Source organism: Larimichthys crocea, chromosome VIII (genome assembly GCF_000972845.2).
Source record: "Larimichthys crocea isolate SSNF chromosome VIII, L_crocea_2.0, whole genome shotgun sequence".
In the NCBI taxonomy this organism is placed as follows: domain Eukaryota; kingdom Metazoa; phylum Chordata; class Actinopteri; family Sciaenidae; genus Larimichthys; species Larimichthys crocea.
The window spans coordinates 11785759-11808097 of record NC_040018.1 but is presented as its reverse complement, the minus strand read 5'-3'; the positions used below and the strand labels follow the sequence as shown (position 1 = coordinate 11808097).

Below are 22339 nucleotides of genomic sequence, written 5' to 3'. Positions count from 1 at the left end.
CACCTCCGCCTCCCTCTGGTGGACGTCGAGACTGACTCATAGACACCATAGACATATATATACATGTATATATGTCTGTGTGTATATATATATATATATATATATATATATTTATATATATATATAGATATATATATATATATATATATTAAGGGCTGGAAGCGATTTAAAAAAATTAACTAATGAATCGCAAAATTTCTGAATTAATCGCGATTATCGGCGATTAATCTATCAATAAATGTACAATAAATTAAATGCATTTTTCTGAGACTGAAGCTTATAATGAATATTTATTTATGGTAAAATGAGCAAATTAATGTAGAAGAAACACAGAGAAAGTTATATTGAAATTCATTCATGTGAATTGGCTTAAGGTGGCACATAGTGCCCAGTGCAAACAGAAAAAAGGCAGAATGAGAAATATAACTGACAGTGCCACACCCTGTAGTGTAAGACTGGGTGTTTTGCTTGAGGTGATATGTTAAAGTCGTGTTACGACGCGTCATGTGGAATTTTAAATTCGGCTTTGCAAACTGTGGGGCAAATGCCTTTTGTTTGTCCAACGAGCCGTCGGGCAACTTTTTAAAAATGAAATGTTCCCCCTAAAAGTCCGTCCTATCCATCTTTACACCACAGAATCTCGCCTTTAGTTTAGGATAGATTCAAGACATATAATACACAACTACCTCCTTTAGTTAGGATAGATCATAGACATAAGTATACACAGACGCCTAACTGAGGCAGGTGGTCCGTCGCTGCCGATCGTTACGTGTCCCGCCATATTGAGGTGGAGATCTGCTGCGTAAACTAAAACAAGCAGGGCCGGTTGTAGCTTGGGCAAGTTAAAATGCTTCTTCTATACCCCTGTTAATTTTGACAGCATAATATATAGATATGTAAATATGACATAGATATATATATATATATAGATATATTATAGTATATATATATGATATAATAATATATTATAGAGTAATAATATATATGATACCATGTAAATATATATATAACAGATATAGGTATAGATATATGTATATATATAAATAACAATATATATCTCTATCGTATATAGAATCTACATCTCTCCTATCGCTATCACCTCTATCTCTATCGTAGATATATCTATCCGCTCATGCTATCTCAGCTATAAGATCTCTCTATAGCGCCCCTATAGTATCTATCTCTCAATCTCTCTCGTACATCTATCGCCCGCTATATTTTGACTACTACCCATGTCCTCTATGTCTAGTCCTTATACATCTGTCTAGGTCGAGACTAGTGATGGGAATTTCGGCTCTTTTTGGAGAGCCGGTTCTTTTGGCTGCATACTTTAGAGCCGGTCTTTCGGCTCCAAACGGCTCTTCCGCATTTTATTAACTGGTTTTATTAATTAATTTTATTAGTAATGTTATATTTTTAAATGTTATTATATTTTATTTTATTTTTGACATTGTAAAGCACTTTGGTCAGTGTATTTGGTGTAAAAACGTGCTATATAAATAAAACGTACTAACTATTTAATTAATTTATCAATCAAAATAATTGAATAAACGGCTCCTTAAATCGGCTCACAACGAGGAGCCGGCTCCCGTCGTTCACTTCAAAGAGTTGGTTCGTTCGCAACCGACACATCACTAGTCGAGACACTAACATGTTTTACCAAACGCACGGAGTCTTTAATTAATTAGGCTTCACAAAACCTGTTGGGAATGTAAATCCATTAAACTATTTGACAGAAATGTAATTAAGGTCTACTCCAGCGGTGTCCAGACTTCTTTTAAAAGAGGGACAGATTTGACAATGTGAAGATTCCCGGGAGCCAATACTAACATTTGAAAGATGAAAAATGCATGTGCATTGTTCTGTAAGAATTATATTTTCAATGTCTTTTTATTTAAAAAAAAAATGGCAATGTCACCAAATCTAAACCAATCCAGGTGTGAACAAATATTACAAACTATTCTTCCTTTCTTTCACATCTCAGGTCAGAAAACAATAGAAGAATAAATTGTATGAAATACGTTAAACTTGCAGGAGTTTGATACAAATCTGAACCTCATGTTCATTCTAAACATGACTTATTATGAGCAATGCAAAGTCTGTTAACATTTAAATTTTTAACGCATCACTCTTGCTCTTCTCTTTCGCAAGATCATTCAAAAGGAATATTTTACAGATATATAACACCAGCAGTTATGTCCCTAAAGGTCCAAATGCTTCGTTATGTCAACCAAAGAAGCCAAATCTGCCAGCCATACAGTATCTAATCCTAGCAAGCCATAAATAATATATTATAAAAATGAAGCTGTGGCCGCATGAAATCTGACTGCTTGCTGTGATTGGCCCCCGGGCCAGACTTTGTACATGCCTGGTCTACTCACTTACCTCTCACTGAGCTTTCAATCACACCCCATGATCTTCCTCAGTGGACCTTGTTAATTTTTTTCCCCTAAGGTTTAAGGATAACTTTCTTTAAAGGGAACCATCTTTGTTTTTATACATTACCTGCTGTAAATCTTGCCATTGCAAAACCAGTTTTTTTCAAGTGAATGCGGTTTGAAACTTGAAAATTTGACTTGTGTGCACCGTCTTGGGTTGGGGAGTAATCACAGATTTCACAAATACTTTTGGATGTACAGTACCAGCTGCTCACAAATGGTTTCAGATAAGCAAAGGCCTGACGTGAGCCAGTCAGCAATTGAAGGCAGCTGTAAGAATTACAGACTAACTCAGTAATTCAGGACAAATACAGGACCGCGGTGCGTCATTGGTGTTATCGAACAGGCACCTCCCATCTATGCTGTACCCATGACACCTCCATGAGGCTGAACAGGAGGTTCTGATCTCTATAACACCTCCTGCACAATACACTGCACCTACACTTGGGCTTAAATATAGATCGGAACAACTCATGCCGCCCATACCCAAAATCCATCTATGCTCAGCAGTTCTAAAACTGATGACACAGTCTTTACATCACACTTAAAGCACCAACTTTTTCAGGGTGGGTCCATTTGGCATGTATCCTTGGTACTTAAAACTATTAGCTTTAGCGATAAATCTGTTTATCTGAGCAACTTTTTGCCTAAGTGTGCCAACAACAAACACTAGATTTTGAAGAGTCTAAATAGAACACATTCATTAAATAAGACACGTATACATTATGTTCTTATTAAAATACCTGAGCTAAACTGGAACAATTCGTAGCTGTGAAGAAAACAAGCACCCACAATTTGAGGCTTGTTTAAACAGACAACAGCATATCAGTGGTGCATGCTGAAAGAGATATGAAAGAAATTCACAGTTGTTTTCATAGTTTGCAGTTTATTCCATTACAGGCAGGGCAGTGAGGGGGGGGGGGGTTGGGGTTGGGGGAATTAAATACATTCTCATTGTGGGGCAGGAAAGGAGGGGAAGCAAACCAGGTAAACATGGACAAGACATAGTTGAATTATTCCTCTTTCAATATAGACCAATTTATAAATCTGCCAATATTTTTGAATAAATAACTTCTCAGATGAAATATTTTTCTCTCTATATATGTCAATACTGATATCTTTTTATATAGTCATTATTTCCTTATTGTTATATAGATGTTTTCTACATGACTCTATTGGAACTCTTTTTTTTTTTTAAGACATCTGCATAAATAATTACACATAGAAGATGGTGCTGTACACATCATGGTGGAAAGTATTATAGTGCTTCTTTCAGCAGTGTTTAGTGTATGACCGGCTGCAAGCAAAGCTACTGAACGTAGAAAATTGCTGGCCTAACCTTAGAGTATTTTTTGTGAGAGACAACTGGGACTGGCAGCATGATTTGAGTAGTGTCAGACTGTAAACTGGCTGGAACGGTCTGCTGTGAGTAACCACAGCAAATCTTATTCCAAATCGAGAGAGTGTGCAGATTTCTATGGTGACTCCAGGCTTGACGGTGGTGTTGCACCAAAGGTCAGTGTGAGCAGGCTGTCACTCTGCATGCCTCACCACTATGAAACATTTGTAAAAAGAGCATATTGTCACCATGCCATGGCAGAATGTCAAACACTATCCACTCGGACAGAAAAAAAGCTGGAATATATAACTTCGTACATTTGGGAAAGTCTAAAAAGTTCTCCACACTGTCCCAAAAACTGAGATAAAAACCACTGACATCAAACCAATCTGTTGCAAGAGCAATAAGGATAATAATACCATCAAATATAGCAATAAAAGTGATAACAACATTAACGGTAATAAATAATGCAAATTGTGAGCCACCTGTTTAACACCCAGAGTGATATGGAAGATTGTACGCCACTTACAGTATTTCAAATCGGCATACGTAATGTTCCAGCCATTTATTCATTCAGTTCAGCCTCAAGGATGTTTGAGAGGAACCACATTAAAGGGAAGCAAACACCTTGACGTCCAAGATGACTGAGAGCACCTTGAGAACAAGAGAAATGAGATCCTGGGACACTTTGAGGAGTACACAGTTTGGTCCTGTCTGATGACCCGGGCATTTAATAAGCCTGTCAAAAAGTTTACATATAGTATATTTTCTGGACATGATTCGAGCTTATTTACTGTGACTTAATGACAAGACTTGTTCTATACCAGCCATGCTACTCTGAAATGCATAAAGCATGCAGACCTTGACCTGGGCACATTGCTAAGAGCTCTCCAAAAAGAATAAGGTACAGTAGTTATGAGACTAGGACAACTATTAGCAAGTTCATTATTGGTTAAAACCCAAGGTACAGAGGTTGTGTTCTTGAAATAAAAGCTATGGCAGTGTTTTAAGGTCAGGATGGCATCTTTTCCGTGGTGTTGCTGTGTAACAGTCTATGTGAGAACCAACAAAATGTCTAGGGAAGGAGAGAATGATCTTAGCTTGTGTTTAAATAAAGCAATATCCATATACATATACAAAATTACATCTCATAAATACATTTGGCAATATAATGTATTAAATTTTTTTGGCAAAGGGGGTGGGTAAATTGAGCAATATGATGTGTGCAAGAGTATTCAAATGTCAATCTAAGTGGCTTATTGACAATTTCTCTTTAAAAAAACAAACAAAACAAAACAAAAAAAACGTCTTCATGCACTGTAAAGAGTAACCAAAAGACTCAAAAACATCCATAGGCGTCTGTAATAACTTTGTCACAATCACTACATTTTTAAGACACATGAACTCTCACCAATGTAACACACTTACTCTCTTTCTCAAAGTCGACTCTTTATAGACCTGAGGAACATTTCATAATGTCTTCTGTCTCACTTCTATTGATTGACGAATATGTCCATCTTCACATTCCTGATTTTAAAAAAGGAAAAGAAAAAAAAGCTGGAGCTGCTGAGGGTGCAGGAAGGTGTACATGACATCGACCCAGATGATGTGCCTATGCTAACCTCTTCTACAGTGTTAGTTTTTGAATCCCTGCTCAGTTAACTGTTCTCCCTTTGATTTTTGTTAAGTCAGGGAATCGATGTAATGCTGACCACATTGTTTTGGAATGGCATTGTGAAGCTACAGTTATATAATATTCACCCAAGAGCAGTACAGCCCCCTGGCATGCAGAGAGAGGTATCTTTTTTTTTTCTTAGTCATTGCAATAGTGTGAAAATGCTATAAACAGCGTTTGAAGGAGACACCTGAAGAATGGAAATAGTTTGTGAGTTGGTCCGTTAAGTTCTTTCACTGGATCTCTGGATGAGTGACTGCATTCCATCGCATGCACGTTACTGTGATATGTTTTCAAATTTGGATTACCACACCTCTCAGTTTAGAGGAGCACACTACACCATAGATGATAGTGTGTTCTCTTCAGGACAGTGGCAAGGGGTAGATGTCCGTAGGGAGTGTATGGCTGGCAGGGCACCCTCACCGGGGGAAAGGTCGTTGAGCTCCTCCGACGAGGAGAGAGGGAAGGAGGGTGACAAAGAGATGCCCGAAGAGGGGTCAGCAGATCCAGCAAAAGTGCGAGGGGGTTTGGGGACTAGGTTAGGCTCCAGTGTTGCTCTGGCCAGAAGTTGTTTGTCATCCAACTGCTGTCCATCTCCGAGACACTCACCCTGCTCAAAGGAGCCCCGGCCTGACTCAGACTCCCCATCAGACAGCTCCAGAGGCGGTGAGCTGCTGCCGTCCAATCTGAATAGGGAGTCCAAGTACTGGGCGAACTCTAGCACTGCCTGGCTGGGATTCCCATTGGATAGTTGTGGTGGAGGAGTAGAAGCTGCTAGTTTGGTCTCTGCACTTAACTGTTTCTCTGCTGTCTCCAGCTCCCAATCTTCCTTTTCTCTATCCATTTGTCTAGAACCAATTTGTGGGCTGAGCGGAGCGATAGGAGTGCTCCCTGGGCTGTAGACACCAGGAATCTGTTGGTGATCCCCATCAGGGAGTATTCTTGGGTTGGTGTTAGGCTCTGGTTTGAAAGGCTGGGCCATGGCACTCTGGTTTAGCAGAGCTGGGGAATGGTGGCCGCTGTAGCGAGGTGTGGCTGGAGACAGCCGCATGGGGTAATCCGGGGTGGATCTGGATTCCAGTGGGGTAAAGAAGGGTCCAACCTCACCCATGTGCTCTGGCGTTTCCTGGCAGAGGCAGTCAGCAGCCAGTAGTTCAGTGCGAGAGCTGAGAGACGGGTTCTCCTCTGGTATCGGGGCATCCAAAGGGAACGGGAGGCTACTCAGCATTGGTGAACCCCGCAGCGCAGCCGAAGAGCGCCGGGAATCTAGACTATAGAGGGATTCGGCGTCGGAGAGACTCTCCATGACGGCCAGTGGTGCTTTGCGGTCTCTCAGCTCCACTGCCAGGCGCTCCCGTGCTCCACGCAACACTACAGGCACTGGGGGAGGAGGGCACTCAGAGAAACCGTCCAGAGATATTTCAGACTGGGCACATGAACTAGAGGAGAGGAGAAGAAGGGGTTGGAGAGTAATGGCAGGGAAAGGAGGGGAGAAGGGATCCAAAACACAAGACAGACATAAATAACGGGTCAACACAACTTACGCATGGTTAAATCCAGGAAAAATGGGTACGTGTTAGTTACTAGACCATATCTAGATTCTATAGACTAGGTGAACACTACAAGCAAAACATTACATAGATGGAAGAAAGACGGAAAAGGATAGACTGGGTGTATCCTAGTAGTATGCTCTTGAATTAGCATTTAATACAGAAGAGGTAACATCATAATTCAACAGTTACTACGAGGACTTGACTTTGGACAGGGGCTAAACCAGATAGGGCGAGGTGGGAACTGAATACTACCATACGTTGTAACTGCTCTGTGGTCAGACAGCGTGCATGCGTGCATAAGAAAGGGGAGCACATTATGCAGAATTAGTATTGGCATGCTTTGCTTACCGTGACAATGGTTTTTGTCTTGTTTTTTAAACCAAACGGAACAGACAGAAATGACGATTTTGAGAAAACAATAAAGTAAGCAGTTAGTAGCAGTAGTATTGTTTAGTACTGGGTAGATAAATAAAAGATTAGACATGTCCCCATGTTTATCCCTACAGTTTCTGAAGAGTTTTCCTGCATTATATATGAAGTTAGAGGGGGAACTGAATATACAGAGGATCAAACAAAGTGTTTTATATGTTCTTTTAGGCTCCAACACACCCACAGTGGTGCCTGGTGTACTAACCGAACACTACTGTTCCTGCGGTGGTGGGTTGTAGGCGTCGGCTGATGAGAAGTTGTTGATGCATCCATGAAAATGGACTCCGGGTTCAAGTCCACTTCTGTAGGGCTAACCATGATCTTGGCTGCCGACAGCAAAGCAGTTTTCCCTTTGTTGTAGTTCTCCAGTACCTGTCACAAGCACAGAGGTATACACAGACACATGACTTGACAGATAAAGGAGTGAAGAGACCAAGAGAGCAGTAAAGATGAACAGAATAATTGCACACACAGAGACGCACAAGCTCAGTTGTAATACCCAAAACATTAAAAGTTACATTGCTGCCAACCAATACACTTTACGCCTACTATTTACTTTTGTAAACTGAACAAATAAATAACTCCACTGACCTATTCAATTGCGATATTTTTCAGCTTTGTTGTAAACTGAGATGCCTGTATAACCAGTTTTTAAAGACATTTTTTTTAAGTGTGCCAGTTTCTCAATGCAGGTTTAGATAAATCAGTAGATCAATATGTAATCCACTGGTCATTAATAGTTTAGCAATGTATCAACACACAGTGAGTGGTCATCTGTAAGTACGTCATTTATCAGGTACCTGAAGAATAAATACACGATCATAAATGTCCAGTTGTGTATTTGATTCACCTTCAACATTCCAAGAAACCACAAATTATGCAGGACATTCATCTGCAGATATAATTGCATCTATTATTAAAGCACAGTGTAGTTCAGATGAATGTAAGTGCAATCTAAAGGTGAGCTTACACCTACTACAACTGACATTAAACACCCACAACGGAGTCATAATGTATGAGCAACAACTGTGCAAGACCTACAGTTCGATAAGAAATAGTAAGCCAGCTGCATGTGCGACTTCGAAAACATTCAACAAAACCCTGCTTCACAACATTTGGACGGTGTTGTGTTAATAGTTAAACATGTGAGGAGAACAGACACTAACGGCAAATCACAACACACGATTACATATATTTGGTTAACTTTAATGAGTTAAAACACTTGGTGGAAGCACATTATGATATAAAACAAATGGAACAGCAAGAAGACAAAAACACAGAAGTAAGACATACAATTCATGTGACAATAATGGAACATAAAGTGGTAAAACTAGGAAGAAATGGTCCCTCAGATAAAAAAAAAAAAAAAAAGATCTGAGAGAGTTCAGTAAGATCAAGTGGCACTGAATGAACATGTTTTATTATGTTTGGGTCATGCAGATGGTTATGGATCACATATGAAAACATGACAATGTTACATGGGTGAGTTTGACAAATGATACATGAGAACAAGGCTGCTGCAAGTGATGAATTACAGCACCTATTTGGCACCAAGAAAATCAAAAACACAACCACAAAAACTAACTAAAGTAAAAACCTGAGCCTACAGACTCTGTACCCAGAGAGAGAAATTTATACTTTTGCATTATGCACCATCATGTGCAGAAATTCCTGCAGCCATAGATTCATAGGACACATATAATTTATGAAAACACATTATGAAATGCACAATGGAGAACATAGAAATACAATTACAGTTTTCAGTCTTGTTAATTGGAGTTCTCCATTGTACCAAGCCAGTAATAAGAAGAAATCATAAATTTGTCAGACTCGGTGAGCAATTTTACAGCAGGGCAGTGGAGCCGAGTGGTGTACTCCATATTTACAAATTTGTTCCCTCTTGATACTCCATCTGCTGCTGCTGAGTAATTGACAATTCCTCAAAGGGATTATGATTGAGGAAAAGCTCAATATGTGCTTTCATAAAAAGGCAGAAAGAGACAAAGATATCCTGTGAGAAGAGCTGCAGCGACAACTGAAAAAAAAAAAAAAAAACCCAGCCAAGGAGGAAGAAAGAGCAGTTAATGTGGAAGAAATTAGGTTACCATGGAAACTTGGTGCATACAAAGAAAACTTGTCAGCTTGAGGAACGGGGTTAGCAAGTTCGTGCCACAGCACTTGACCAAATGTATCGTAGCTGTGAGAGGAATAGAAAAGAATGAAAGGTTGATATGAAGAAAGCTGGATGATGAATCTCATTAATAGGTGGGGTTGGACTCATCATGCAGGGTTAGAAAACACTGGCTTTACTATAAGGTTTAAAGGGATTACATATTCTCGTACCATTATCCACACCATCACCTCAATGTCGTGTAAACGCATCCGTTGCCTCAACTTGCACGGGGCAACTCTTCACATTCTTTTAATTTCCCTGTTTCTTACTTTTCCTAGAACACCTTTTGACGGCATGCAGTGAGCTTGTCTGTACATGTTGTATTCAGCCACCAGTTGAATGTGCATGTTAGGGGAAAAGAAAGCTAGGAGGAAATCTTAAGGGCACAAGAGAGCACTTTTCCGGTTTTTCCTCAACTGCTATACCAGTGGAGCTCCTTTGCATTCCTGTCTTTCGTGACTTCTTTTAGTGGAGGAAATGGCACTCTCTCTCCACTCCTCTGTAATGACTTTTTAAATGTCAGTACCAGTTATTCAAGAAGGCAAGTCTCCAAGAACAAACACCAAATCCTGAGTTTGTCATAAAGTCTATCCAAGAGAATCAGGACTTTTTTGTATAGCTATGTCTCGATTTTCTATTTGAGTGCAGTGAGACTCATCAGATATCATTTCAGGAAGAGGAACAGCAATCACATCTACACAGATGTTAGAATTGGGTGGGCCCGATTGGGTTTGTGGAGGAATGCATGAATCATTTTCAACTGAAAGTGCTCCTGGGTGAGGGTCAGATCGACCGTTAGAAAGTCGGAGGGCAGACACCATGCATGGCTGTGAAAGAGGAGTACAGTCTGACAGAGGAGGAGGAGACTCAGAAGCTGAATGAGAGGGAGAAGCAACGACAGTCAAAGGGACAGAGGGAGCCTCTGACACTGTGAGGGAGGTGGTGCAAGACAGGTCTTTGTGTGTGGGAGGCGAGGAATCAGAAGGAAGAGGACTAGAGTTTAATTCTGTTTCTGAGATTATGAACACAGTGTTACTGCTGGGAGGTTGATTGACTTCCAGTTCCTCTGGTTCCGAGTATTCCTGCTCGGACAGGGGACAAAATGGTTCCAGGACCTGCAGAAACACCAGAGGCATCATACTACAGACTAGGCACAGCATGCAACGGCACACGCACATCCAACATCCATCCAAAGCTACAGATCTGGAGCAACCAGGTTTAAGAGATTGTACATAGAGAGGAACAAACTTACAGCTTTAACTCTTCATCCACAAGACAAGTGCAAGCCCCATAGTGGATCCATCACATGCAAACATACATTTTAAGACCCTGTTATCCGAAGATGATGTTCAGTGCTCGTAATTCATAGTCATAAGACCAAAGGACACCATGAAACCAAACCAGGAGTGAACACTTCCCATGCTTGAAAACTGGAGCAATGTGAAGAAAACAAAAAGGTGTTATAGATTAAGTTACAGGTTAGTGATGTGTCATGCATAAATTGACCTTATACAGTACTCAGATTCAATTTTCCAAATCTTCCAAAAATAATTTGTAACTCAACATATAAGGAGCATACAACTGAAAACACAGTTTTCAGCATGTGGCTAAATAACCACTGGATGTTTCTAATTTAGAAGAAAGACTTTGAAAACTTCAGGATGAAGTTTTGCCAAATATAAAAGTGGATGGTGTACAACAGGTGATTAAAAAAAAAAAAGTAGTATGCCCCCTTTATGAATAATGGTTAAAAAATATTTGTGAAAGCATTTGAATTTTTATAGTTATAGAGGATTCACACATACTGCTCATCCATTAATTCAGTTATCCAGTGTTGGAAATGAGAAACAGCATTTCACCACCATTTCAAATACCACCCTGCCAAATCCATCTGCATGCACACAGATAAAAACAGACCTTGTTTAGGCCTTCCATCACCATGTGGGGCATGTGCTCATTAAGCATGGCGGGTGATATGATGACCTCATCGAAGGCCTTGTTGTCCCCCCACAGAGCTGAGTAGGTTGGCTCCTCCTGGCCACAGCTACAGAAAGAGAAAGAGAAAGAGAAAGAGAGAGAGAGAGAGAGAGAGAGAGAGAGCCTGTCAGTCATGGACAGTAAACACACAGTCTTAGTATCCTACATTTCGTATCACTTCTTATCACACTGCTGAATGGAATATTTTGTGACAGACTAGAAATGACCAGAGATCAGATTGTTGCACCGCCAATGGCTTCATTCGAGTCAGCTGGCTTTCATTGATGGTCTGCAAACCAACCATCACTTGTCTTTTATCTTGGATTGTGTATTAGAAGCCAGAAACCAGTGTGTAGGATTTTAGAGGCATCTAATCGTGTAGATGATGATTGCAACCCCCTCCCACATCCTTCCTAGCAGGAACGAGAAACTATATTCACAAATTGCACGAAAGGACCTATAGCCACTGTTTAGTGTGTCTGTTATGAGCTACTGTAGAAACATGGAGGTTCAACACAGTGGACTGATTCTAGGCTAACAAAAACAAAAGAATTCTTACTTTAAGATGATTATAGAATAAAAATATGAATATTGTAGTCCATTTCTGCCAGATTCTGTAGATAGAGCCCCCTAACTCTTGCACACCGCACCTTTAAACACAGCCAGACAGTGTTATCTAACTTGACAAATGGATAAAGATAGCAAAATATCATTTTTTCCAGATGTTTAACAACTATCATTGGCATCTCGTATCACGAATACCTCTTTTATCTTTTTTTTAGGATATAGAATGACATGCACCTGTTATTCATAAGACAACTGAAACAAAATGTATTCTGGCGTTGGATTACAGCCCAGCCCGTACGTTTGATACCAGTGTCTAACAGAATCAGTATCAAAATTTTAATATCTCTAAACATCATTGATACAGATGTGTATCTCCCCTTTCAATCAATTCCCATGCTGTACAATATTAAAAACACTAGGTACGAAGAAACAGGCTGTAAAATAAAACATGATATTAGACAGCAGATAAAAGAAGAGGGCAGGACACACTGTAAACCCACACTGTCCCAAGTATGCAGCGTATACCTTTCTGCCAGAGTTTTTATGTCACAGGTGTTAAACAAATATAAAGATCTGTGTAGATCTGAGGTAGCTGTGTTTTAAGCGCAGATGATGACTGATCTCCCTTTTGGAGTCTTCAGTCTTTTCAATAAAACAGAAAACAACATTTGGGGATTTAATGACTTTAATCTACCCACAGCTTTCAAATCAATTTTCTCACCATGTTTCTGGAGGATGGTTGTGCACCACATGGATGATCCTGCCGGGAGGATAGAGGGGGGTGGAGGCTGAAAGGGCAATGCTGAGGTCACTGGGGTGGAGCCACAGGCGACTGCTGGGGGGCGCTGCTGGCTGTGACTGAGGATCATCATCCTCTAGTGGAAGCTCTGATTTCGGGATGCATTTGGTGCCTCCCGCAATGATCCTCCACTGTTGCAAGAAAGAAGAAAAATTCAGTTTAGTTATGCAACACAACATCTGAATCTAAATTTATCGTGTGTATACTGTAGTTTTTTTCTGCAACAGCCAGGGGTTAACTACATAATACTTTAATTACAGCAGAGATACTGTGACTGCGGTGTTGCTAGAGATTGTTTAGAAGCCTGCAGTTGAGTGTGATGCCACCGGGTTTACATGGTGGATTTTGAAAATGAAAATATGTGCTGTTTTTCTCCCCAAGTTATTGCAAAATGGCACAGAATGTTCTTGGCAAGACTAGCTGATGGCATACTGTGTCAGTTTCTTGCTTTTTTAAAATGTTTTCATAGTACAAAGTCCAATTGACATCGTCGTCTTCTACAATGTCAAGAGATTAAGTCACCTTTGCCTTGTTACTTTTCTGTAAGACTTCCAGAAGGTGGCGCCGGAAACCCTCCAGTTGTGACAGGCCGAGCCTAGGAGAGACCAGCAGCAGATATGTCTGTTGTGGTAATACTGCTGCAAAGTGACGTTAACCACAGTGTACTGGATATAGAAGAAGAAATACCTTGGTACCAGGTCTTTTCCTAATACCACGGATGAGACAAACTCTTTGGAGTACTCCATGGCATCCTCACTGGGTAAATAAAATTTTAAAAAAGAACAATAAATTAAATTAGGTGAACAGGATGCAGAGAATTTAAGGGATGTGAACCAAGAGGAAGTTCTCCTTACACATTTCCAACTCACACTTTAAAACAAACATTTGTTTGTCGGAAGTTCATTAAAAACAACCAGAAGCCACCTGAAGCAAATACTGGTATATGACAGACCGTACACTGCTCAACATCAGATATCACACAAAGAGTGATACTAGAATACGAGAGAAGATTGACAGAACCTTATTAAAACAATAACAAAAAAACAGAAAACCTGAACCTCCTTTTTCATTTGCCTGTGTGTCACAACATAAACAGGTGCAAACAATAGAAACTCCATTTTCACATTTGATTTGCATGTGAACAGATCACCAGATTAGGACACGATCTCACAGATCAAGGGTGTGTGGAAAACAGGTTCAAGCGTTGCTGCTTTTTGAATGGAATAATGAATATACTTGAACACAAAAAAAAAAAACATTATCAAAGCATTTTCTATGATGGCAAAGGCTCTTGAATGGTGACTAGGGGAGATTTTAGGCGGCGCAAGAATAAATGGCACAGTGCAATTGTGGTGCACAATTACGAACAAAGCATCTCACTTCTGCTTTTTGTGGCTTCTAACTGTCAATGACTGGCAAAGATTGCCTAGTCTGATCAGAGGTTGCAGCTGTACCGCTCTTACAGCACAATCAGTATGAGGCCTATCCAAGATGTGCAGGACTCATCATGCAGTGTTACAACTGTACAGTCCGGCGGGGGAATGTAATGGCTAATTACAGGCATCCAGATGGCATTCAGAAGGGCATTAATATCTGTAGATTGTGGTTTTGATGACAGAGTAAACCTTAACATGATAGCATATTGTGTTCATCCATTGCAGATAATGTGTACCCACATGAGGAAGGGCATTTTTCAGCAGCATACTACTTCCTGTCAATCAGGACTTGTAGGGTGTTACATGTCAGCCACAATCCTCTAACATCGGATAAACTTGACTTTAACCTTTATAAAGATGGGTGACAAATTACAGGAAAAACCAACATTACACGGTTACTACAAGGCTCCAGATTAGCTTCAGTGCTGCTTGATATAGATTCTACAATCTGAAAGTCTACTGCATAGAACACCATTCTATTAATAGATATTCTCTCATTTTATTTCATTTGTTGGTGGTGGAGAACACTGTTTAGGTGTTAAACTATGTTGAGATGTAAAAACTTCTCTACCAGTATGATTTGCATAGCAAACACAGTTAACCATTGCAGCCAGTTGTACAGCCGGGCGTTGGCTAGTGTTAGAATGTAGACAGACAAAATGTAAATGATCCGGACTAAAAATAAACTAAATTAGTGTAAAAAAAGTAAGTGTGAAAGTGTAAAAAAAAAGTCAAATGAAAGTGCAAAGCACAGCTTGTGGATACATGTGTCAAACACTTTGGATCTCTTGTACAACACTGTGGCTTTTCATAAAAACATTTGATACATTTAAAAAAAACAATTTCTGTGTCGTCTCCTTTCTGACTGCTTTACTGGGCCAAAATCAATATGTTTTGTCCATCCTGGGCATATGGCAGGTTTGTCACTGGATTGGCTATGTTCATTAAGAATGTACACACATTTCTATAATACTTAACAGCCTTACAATTCACTTACTACGAAATGGTTTTAGGATTACTGTTATCCTGTGACATATTAATAGTCTGCCTCTATGCTGAAAAAAGAAGCAAAATGGCAAACCCCCCTAAACCAAACAAACAAAAGAAAACTACACCACATTGCTCACACTGTCATGTTTATTCTCCAGTGTAAACACTTCAGGGACCATTGCAGTGATGTGTACTGAACAACAGCTACAGAGCCAGGTTCTTAAGTAAACAGCGGTGACCAGGATTTAACCAGCTGGTCTGAAACTGCCAAATTCATGTTAGACATGTGTTTAACATTTATAAACATGAACATGGAAATTATGTGTGAAAGTGGCAAACAGATGTTTAATAACTTCCTGCAATGAACTCAAACAGAATGAATGATGTCCTCTCGTGTAGTCTTTTGTATTTTGTACACACACACCACACCACACCCACACACAATGACTGACTCACCTAAGAAGGCCACCAGGTGGAGAGTAAGAGTAGCAGTGAAGTGTGGGATACTGAGGTCTCAGCAGGAAGGAGAGGATAGCAGCAGTGCCTGCACCAAGAGAGTGCCCAACTATGACCAGCCCATAGTGCATGGTGCCCTTGTTCTGTGAGAGACAGTCAGAGTCATTACGCTCACAAGAGGACACTTTTGTCACTGGAGTGAAGATAATCACTTCAGCTAATTGCCTCTATTGCTAATTGTAGAAATCTCTGTACACAGTAGGGTTAGTGTGATGATGCACGGCCAAGTGCGGCCGTGAATTGAGTGCTACAGGGGTGTCGATACAACTTCACAATAAAAATGCTCATTACTGAGCCTGCCATTCTGTATATAGTATGTGGGGTCGTGTACCAAGTCTCTTCCAAAAGCTTGTGACAAGATCATTTCCTGCTCCAGTTTCTTCTTTATGTATTCTGCTGAGTAAACCATCCCCTGAGAGTGGAAAGAAAGAGAAGTCAGTGAAGGGGAGGGGGATGATGGGAAAGACAGAAATATGGACAGGAAGTCTGCGCCATTAATCTCTTATTAAAATATCCATAGCAATTATTCTTCTATTAACAACTGAAATGACCTTTGCAGTCTTGGATAATGTAACTTGTTGAAGCAGCACTATTGAAAGCAGGGAGGAAAAACTCTGAGGAAACTGTACAATGGAGCAGACTGTGTGTATTGTAGGTGAGCGGTTTAAAAACGTAATCGCTGACCTTGTGCCCAAGCCAGGTCCCGTGCTGCTCCTCTACAGGCAAACGTTCAGAATCCCCGGTCAGATCAGTCAAGGCATCCTGACACACACAAGACAAATTAAAAGAAATTCTACAAAAGATGGCATAAAGGCAGAGAAGACAAGTGAAAAAAGTTTAGTCAGAGAAAATAAAAGTAGTAAACATCTTACTAATAAATGTGCACAGATTAGACACAGGAATTAAGAACACTATTCATAATATCCTTTGCAATTTGTTATTTTATATTTACTATACCTGAAGAGCTTTACATTTAGACTTCATGAAAATATAAAAGGAAGTGACGTCAATTTCAATATTCACAAACATTTTGGAAATCCACACCACATGTACAGCACCTGCATTCTGAATGGGGGCAAAGAATCAGATATCAACGGGATGAGAAGTTGTTGTTCCTCTCAGATGATGCTTCGTCTTTCTGTTGTTACACAGCGTTGCTGAATACTCGATTCTGATTGGTTCAATACGACATTCAACGGCCTGTTATTTCTGTATAAGAGATCGCTTCTATGAATAACAGACCGTTGCTATGGACACAAAAATCAATATTTTGTGTCAAATTACTGATTTCTTTAGTAAGTAGCAGTAATAAGCAGGGTAATGTACAGTGAGCGGGTCATTGTTACAAAAATAAACCTCTGGCAGGGTGGGAAACGACAGGGTGAAGCGGAGGGGGTCTTGAATCCCTCACATAAAGCTACGATTAATCTCTCAGCTGCTGGTTCAGTTCAGGTCTCAAATGCTTATGTAAATAGATGGACAGGACATGGAGGACTTTATTTCTCAAAGTGGGCAGTCATGTTTCTGCTGGTGCGTGAAGAGTGTAGGAGTTTGAGAACGCTGCATTCAACTACAGTATGAGAACTTCATGAGGTGTTGGTGTTGTGAGACACAGAGTCCGCTTATGTTTAGAGGGATGTCGAGGAAATATTACTGTAAACACAAGAACAGAAGAAAGCTAAAATTCACCTTTGGCGATAGTGTTCCTCTGATGCTGATGACAACCTTCTTTTTCTCATGATCCACTGCCACAAAAAATGGAGTTTCATAAACCTGTATGGAAGTGCAGAGCGGACAGTAAACGGTGGTGAGAAAGTGAGAGGAACAGGTGAGGAGACAAATCATATATCATGCAATCGTGCATCATAGTTTCACTTCCAACAAACTGAGCACTCCTTAAGTCTTTGTCATCAAACCTTTTCCAATTGGCACAATACAGAGTCATATAAGTCACTCCATGACAAATATTTATAGCTGGAAACTCTGCTTCATAAATCATCATTATGGCTCGAGTGCTGCTGTGAATACTATGGAAATTCTACATAAAAATAGAAATAGTTAAGTGTATCTGATGTAATCAGGAAACTATTTTTTTTTTATTGTCTGAGCTCATTTCATTTTTAAAAAGGACTAATTGAGAATATGAGTGCCCATTTGGATATGGAAGTGATGTGGGTTATGCATGATTAGAGTGAAATTATTTTGACTTATTTGACTGAACTTAGCAGAAAACAGTGGGATTAAACTGTCTCTCTGCTTTCACACCTGCAGTTCCGCTCATTTGGCCCAGACAAAGAGAAGAAAATGATTCATTGTTGCATTTTAATTCTAGTCAAGTTCACCTGAACCCAGAGGAGTAAACAAGAAGAGACTGATGATTTGGGCATTATTACTGTGGGGTCATCGTCACGCTTCTTAATGGATGTGATGAACTGACAGAAGCAGTTTTAACAGCTTTTGACCCATTAATCAGGGAAAATACCCACGCTGGCGTTTATACGTGTTACCATGGTTATCAAATAATTTGCATAAATATATGGTTTATACAGATTGATATAAGATCTGCTATCATAAAATCCCGTGGGTGGTCCGTTTGCTTTCATATCATAAACAAATCTGCTGGAAAGTTGATGAGAACACTCATGTGGTCTCTGTCCAGTCGTTGGGTCTGGACCAGGGTTTGACTGACAGCTTTCACACCAGCGAAAACAAAAACGTAACAGTCATGCAGACCTGAGTTCATTTAAACAGAACAGCTGAAGTGTAAAAGCACAGTATGAAAACAAAACTTTATTTGGCTCCAGCCACTACACTTTAAAAAAGTTATGGGAACTTTTTTTTTAATGTATTATCACCTTAATTTGACAAGTTCTTTTTGTATTTGTGGCCATCAACTTAACTTCCTTAACATGCAGCTGGCAACTTAACAACATTACAAAGTGGACAAGAAGTGACCAACTCAGGAAGTAAAATCAAAAAAGCCCTCCTATCCAGAGGAGAGGGATCTCTCACCAAATCATCTCAACTGGAATGTTGTTTGACAAATGAACTGAGGAAAGGTTTCAGTCTCACATTCTCATGACTGAGGACAATGCAGCAAAAGCCAACAGGACTGCAGAGGTGAGCCCTCTTCAGCTGCACCTTCAGATCATGCTTATGATGATCAACAACAGCCTGACTATCTATCCCTATCTCAGCAACTAAACTGGTAAATAAAGTGTGATCAAAACAGATACAAATGATGTCCAAAACTACAGAATAAACTAAATCATCAGGCTGACTTTGTTGATTTCAGCGCTGCATTGGCCTTATGTGCACATGTGCCTAAAAAAGGGCAAACCGTAATATACATTAATATTAAAAAACAAAAAGGATAGACAAATAAAAAAAATTCTCTGATGCTGTTTCCTCAGCCTCCTCCACACAACCCGCCCTTTGTGTTATTCAGGAAATAAAGCTCAAACACCTCCGGCTGCTTGTTAGCCAGTTGTCAGATTACTCACAGCATCGTGGCAGGAAGTGTAGACAATGTGAACCTGCTTGAGGTCCCTGTCCAGGAAGTGTCTGCGTATGGCCAGGACGTTACAGCCACAACAATTGTCCTCCTCCACCGTCACAGACTGGGACAAGCGAGAGCCAGACACTGATGTACAGCTGGAGATGAGAGAGGAAGAGATGAATAAAAGGGGAAAACACATAAAGAACACACAAAAAAACTAACAAAGCGCAAGTGAAATATAGTCATACACTTGATTGAGTAACCCTTGATTGAAGAGCATGTGATCAGTTCGACATTGCTAGTGTCAGAGAGTGAGTCTAACTAGAGTGGTATTGTCTCAGTGGATTCCCACTTGGCAAGTGTTGATGCATTTGAAATTTGATCAGCACTAAAGAGGCTCGAGAGACATAGAAGCCAAATAGATCAAAACTGTGCGGGTGTGTGTTTGAGTGCTTACGGGCAGGAGCTGGCGAGGCGGCACAGCCCACAGGCAGGCTTCCTCATTAGGTACATGGGCCATCCATATGCAGCCAGGGCAAAGAGCATGTAATAACACACATCTTTGTACATATTCATCTCGGCCTGGCAGAGGAAAAGACAGACAGATAGACACAAGTGTCAAAACAACAGAATCTGCAGAAAAATCTGCAGGCATCTATTTAGTTAAATCTCTCTCAAATAAATCTTTGATAAGAATTGAAGATTCTTATCAAATCCAACTGGTGGCTCTGGTTCAGTACCATTGTTTTGTTTGAAAAATAATAATATCCTTGCTCTCTCTCTTTGTTATTATTTACCAGACTTTAAGCAAATACAATCCTTTCGAGGACAAACATAACTCACACAAGGCTTTAAGAACGAGTTCTAGTGTGGACAAGAGTCTACTGTTTGTAAGTGATATAAATACAAGTCAGCAGATATTATAACACAGACAGAAACTCACCGAGTTCTTAAGGTCCAGGTATCTAGTATTACGAGTGACAGGCATTCCGGATAAGAAGGCTAAAATGTCATTGTTGGCCTTAGGAAGCGGAAACAGAACAGGAGCGTTTTCATTACACAATGCATGAATACACAAAATGAAAATACAGACATTAAAATTTTAGTTATTTACTTCAGTTATTTATTTATTTTTTACCTGGTCGAGGATAGACGACCTCTTAGACCTCTGTCTCTGCCGGAGAAGTACCAGGCCAGCAATAATATCACTAGGCACAATGTCCAGGTCTCTGAAGAACTCTGCAAAAAGGCTTGCCACTTCTGAATATGCATCCTGCAGAAGAGAGCAGCCGATAGCAGGAAATTTTGGCAAAGGACATCATGCAGCTTTTAAACTGTCTGACCCCCAAGTGAGTAATAGTCCATAGCAAATTTAAAAATGTTATGTTAACGTATATTTCTCCCAACCTCGGTTGCAGTTTTCTAGGCTTATAAATTAAGTAGTATAACTTTATCCCAAGGCGAGGAAACTTTGCCTTCTTAAATTCACTAAAAATGTTCCAAGTATACATACCAAGTATGTATGTTATGTAAGGCAGTATGTCTTCCTGGATACTTTGAAAGTGGATTTGCAGCTATTCCCTGAGAACAGCATGTCTTGCTCAAGTAGAAGTTTTAATTTAGCCAGAGCGGAAAATTCACTGGATTGTTGGCCAGAAGCTGATGGCAAAATTTCTGGACTTTTTTTTTTTACTTTCATGACGTCAGTTCTGCAGTCTCTTCTAAAGAGCAATAGTTACTGAAATATTTATGACTGCAGTTGTGCTTTGACCTGCAATGAAATCAGTTTATATTCATACTTTATATAAAAATCCAGTAAGTAACAAAGCAATGAGCTTCTTTGTGTCACAGTCTTGATTAATTCTGTCAGGGCTTATTTTAATGACTGGCTCACTGGACATTATGCCTGATATATGTCTGGTTTCATTCCTTTCTTGTTTGACTTTCAGCACAGAGAGGAAATGGGTAAGTGTGTAGTGACTCACTGATTGTGTATCCTGGGCTCTTGTGCAGCACATGAAGAATTTTAGTCTCCTGCTCCAGCTGCTGGCTTGGCCTTCTTCTAGTCTGTGTCTAATGGAGATAAATAAAAAAAATAAAAAAAAGGCAAAGACTGTCAGGACTGAATTTTTGTGCATGTCTGGATTTTGTCTTTTGGAACGAGTTTTGTGACAAAGTGGACGGTGAGAGCATCAGAGATGACAAGGCCCTGTTAATACCTGAGTGTGTACGTAGTGAGGTTGCGTTGACGCCGACGGGTGGCTTTCAGTTTGACAAAAGTCCGACCCGTAGGATCAAAGGTGCACATGAGGGTAATGCAGACGCTGAATATCACTAGCCAGTTGCATGCAACAATCCCTGCAAGGAATATTCAAACATTATTCAGATTCAAGCATATCAAACGCATTGTAAATTAAAATTTCCCATTCTCCTTTATATCCTCTTTCACGCACCCAAAGCCAGATTTTTGGCAGTGACATCAGAGCATGGCTGATAATACTGGACAAGCCAGGCAATTCCCACCACAGCATATACGAGCTCGACCAACAGGATAGCTGGAGAGAGAGGGGGGGAGAGGTAGTGGAGACAATAATGATCAATATCTGCCCAATCAATATAATCTCAATTTGGACACCACAAGTAATCCTGACAACCACCTCCCCCCAATTCTCATGAGCATCAAGAGGTAACCCTGTTTAAGGTGTCTGCGTGTCTTACCTAGCCTTATATAGAGGACGTACTGCACAGCTTCTCTGGGCTGTGTGTACAGAATGCTGCCTCTCATGCTCAACCACATGATGGCACTCTCACAGATAAGGCAGCTGACCAAGATGCCCAGGTACCCTCGGCCATGGTCCACCAGCGTTTCAGAGCAGGACTGGTCTGAACCGTACGGGAGGCCGAAAAGAACCACGGACAGGACGACCAACCTAAGGATGAAAGCAAGA

The 22339-nt window shown here is 40.2% G+C and overlaps 1 protein-coding gene across 2 annotated transcripts in view; it reads right to left on the bottom strand.

Moving 5' to 3' along the window:
• Positions 1-3392: 3392 nt before the first annotated feature.
• dagla (diacylglycerol lipase, alpha) overlaps positions 3393-22339 on the bottom strand; it is a 35003-nt gene continuing 16056 nt past the window's right edge. The window contains exons 3-21 of one of the 2 annotated variants that reach the window (XM_019272592.2): positions 22110-22321; positions 21845-21946; positions 21611-21749; positions 21377-21464; positions 20530-20664; positions 20335-20412; positions 19849-19973; positions 19396-19546; positions 17582-17665; positions 16577-16654; positions 16224-16304; positions 15833-15975; positions 13638-13706; positions 13473-13545; positions 12873-13081; positions 11525-11651; positions 7640-7806; positions 7354-7371; positions 3393-6891 (exon numbers count right to left, since the gene is read on the bottom strand). In XM_019272592.2, coding sequence (XP_019128137.1) covers positions 5787-6891; positions 7354-7371; positions 7640-7806; positions 11525-11651; positions 12873-13081; positions 13473-13545; positions 13638-13706; positions 15833-15975; positions 16224-16304; positions 16577-16654; positions 17582-17665; positions 19396-19546; positions 19849-19973; positions 20335-20412; positions 20530-20664; positions 21377-21464; positions 21611-21749; positions 21845-21946; positions 22110-22321 — 3184 coding nt within the window. In that variant the 3' untranslated portion in view covers positions 3393-5786. The remainder of the gene's footprint in view (positions 6892-7353; positions 7372-7639; positions 7807-11524; positions 11652-12872; positions 13082-13472; positions 13546-13637; positions 13707-15832; positions 15976-16223; positions 16305-16576; positions 16655-17581; positions 17666-19395; positions 19547-19848; positions 19974-20334; positions 20413-20529; positions 20665-21376; positions 21465-21610; positions 21750-21844; positions 21947-22109; positions 22322-22339) is intronic. The other variant, XM_010731161.3, reaches the window with a different exon arrangement.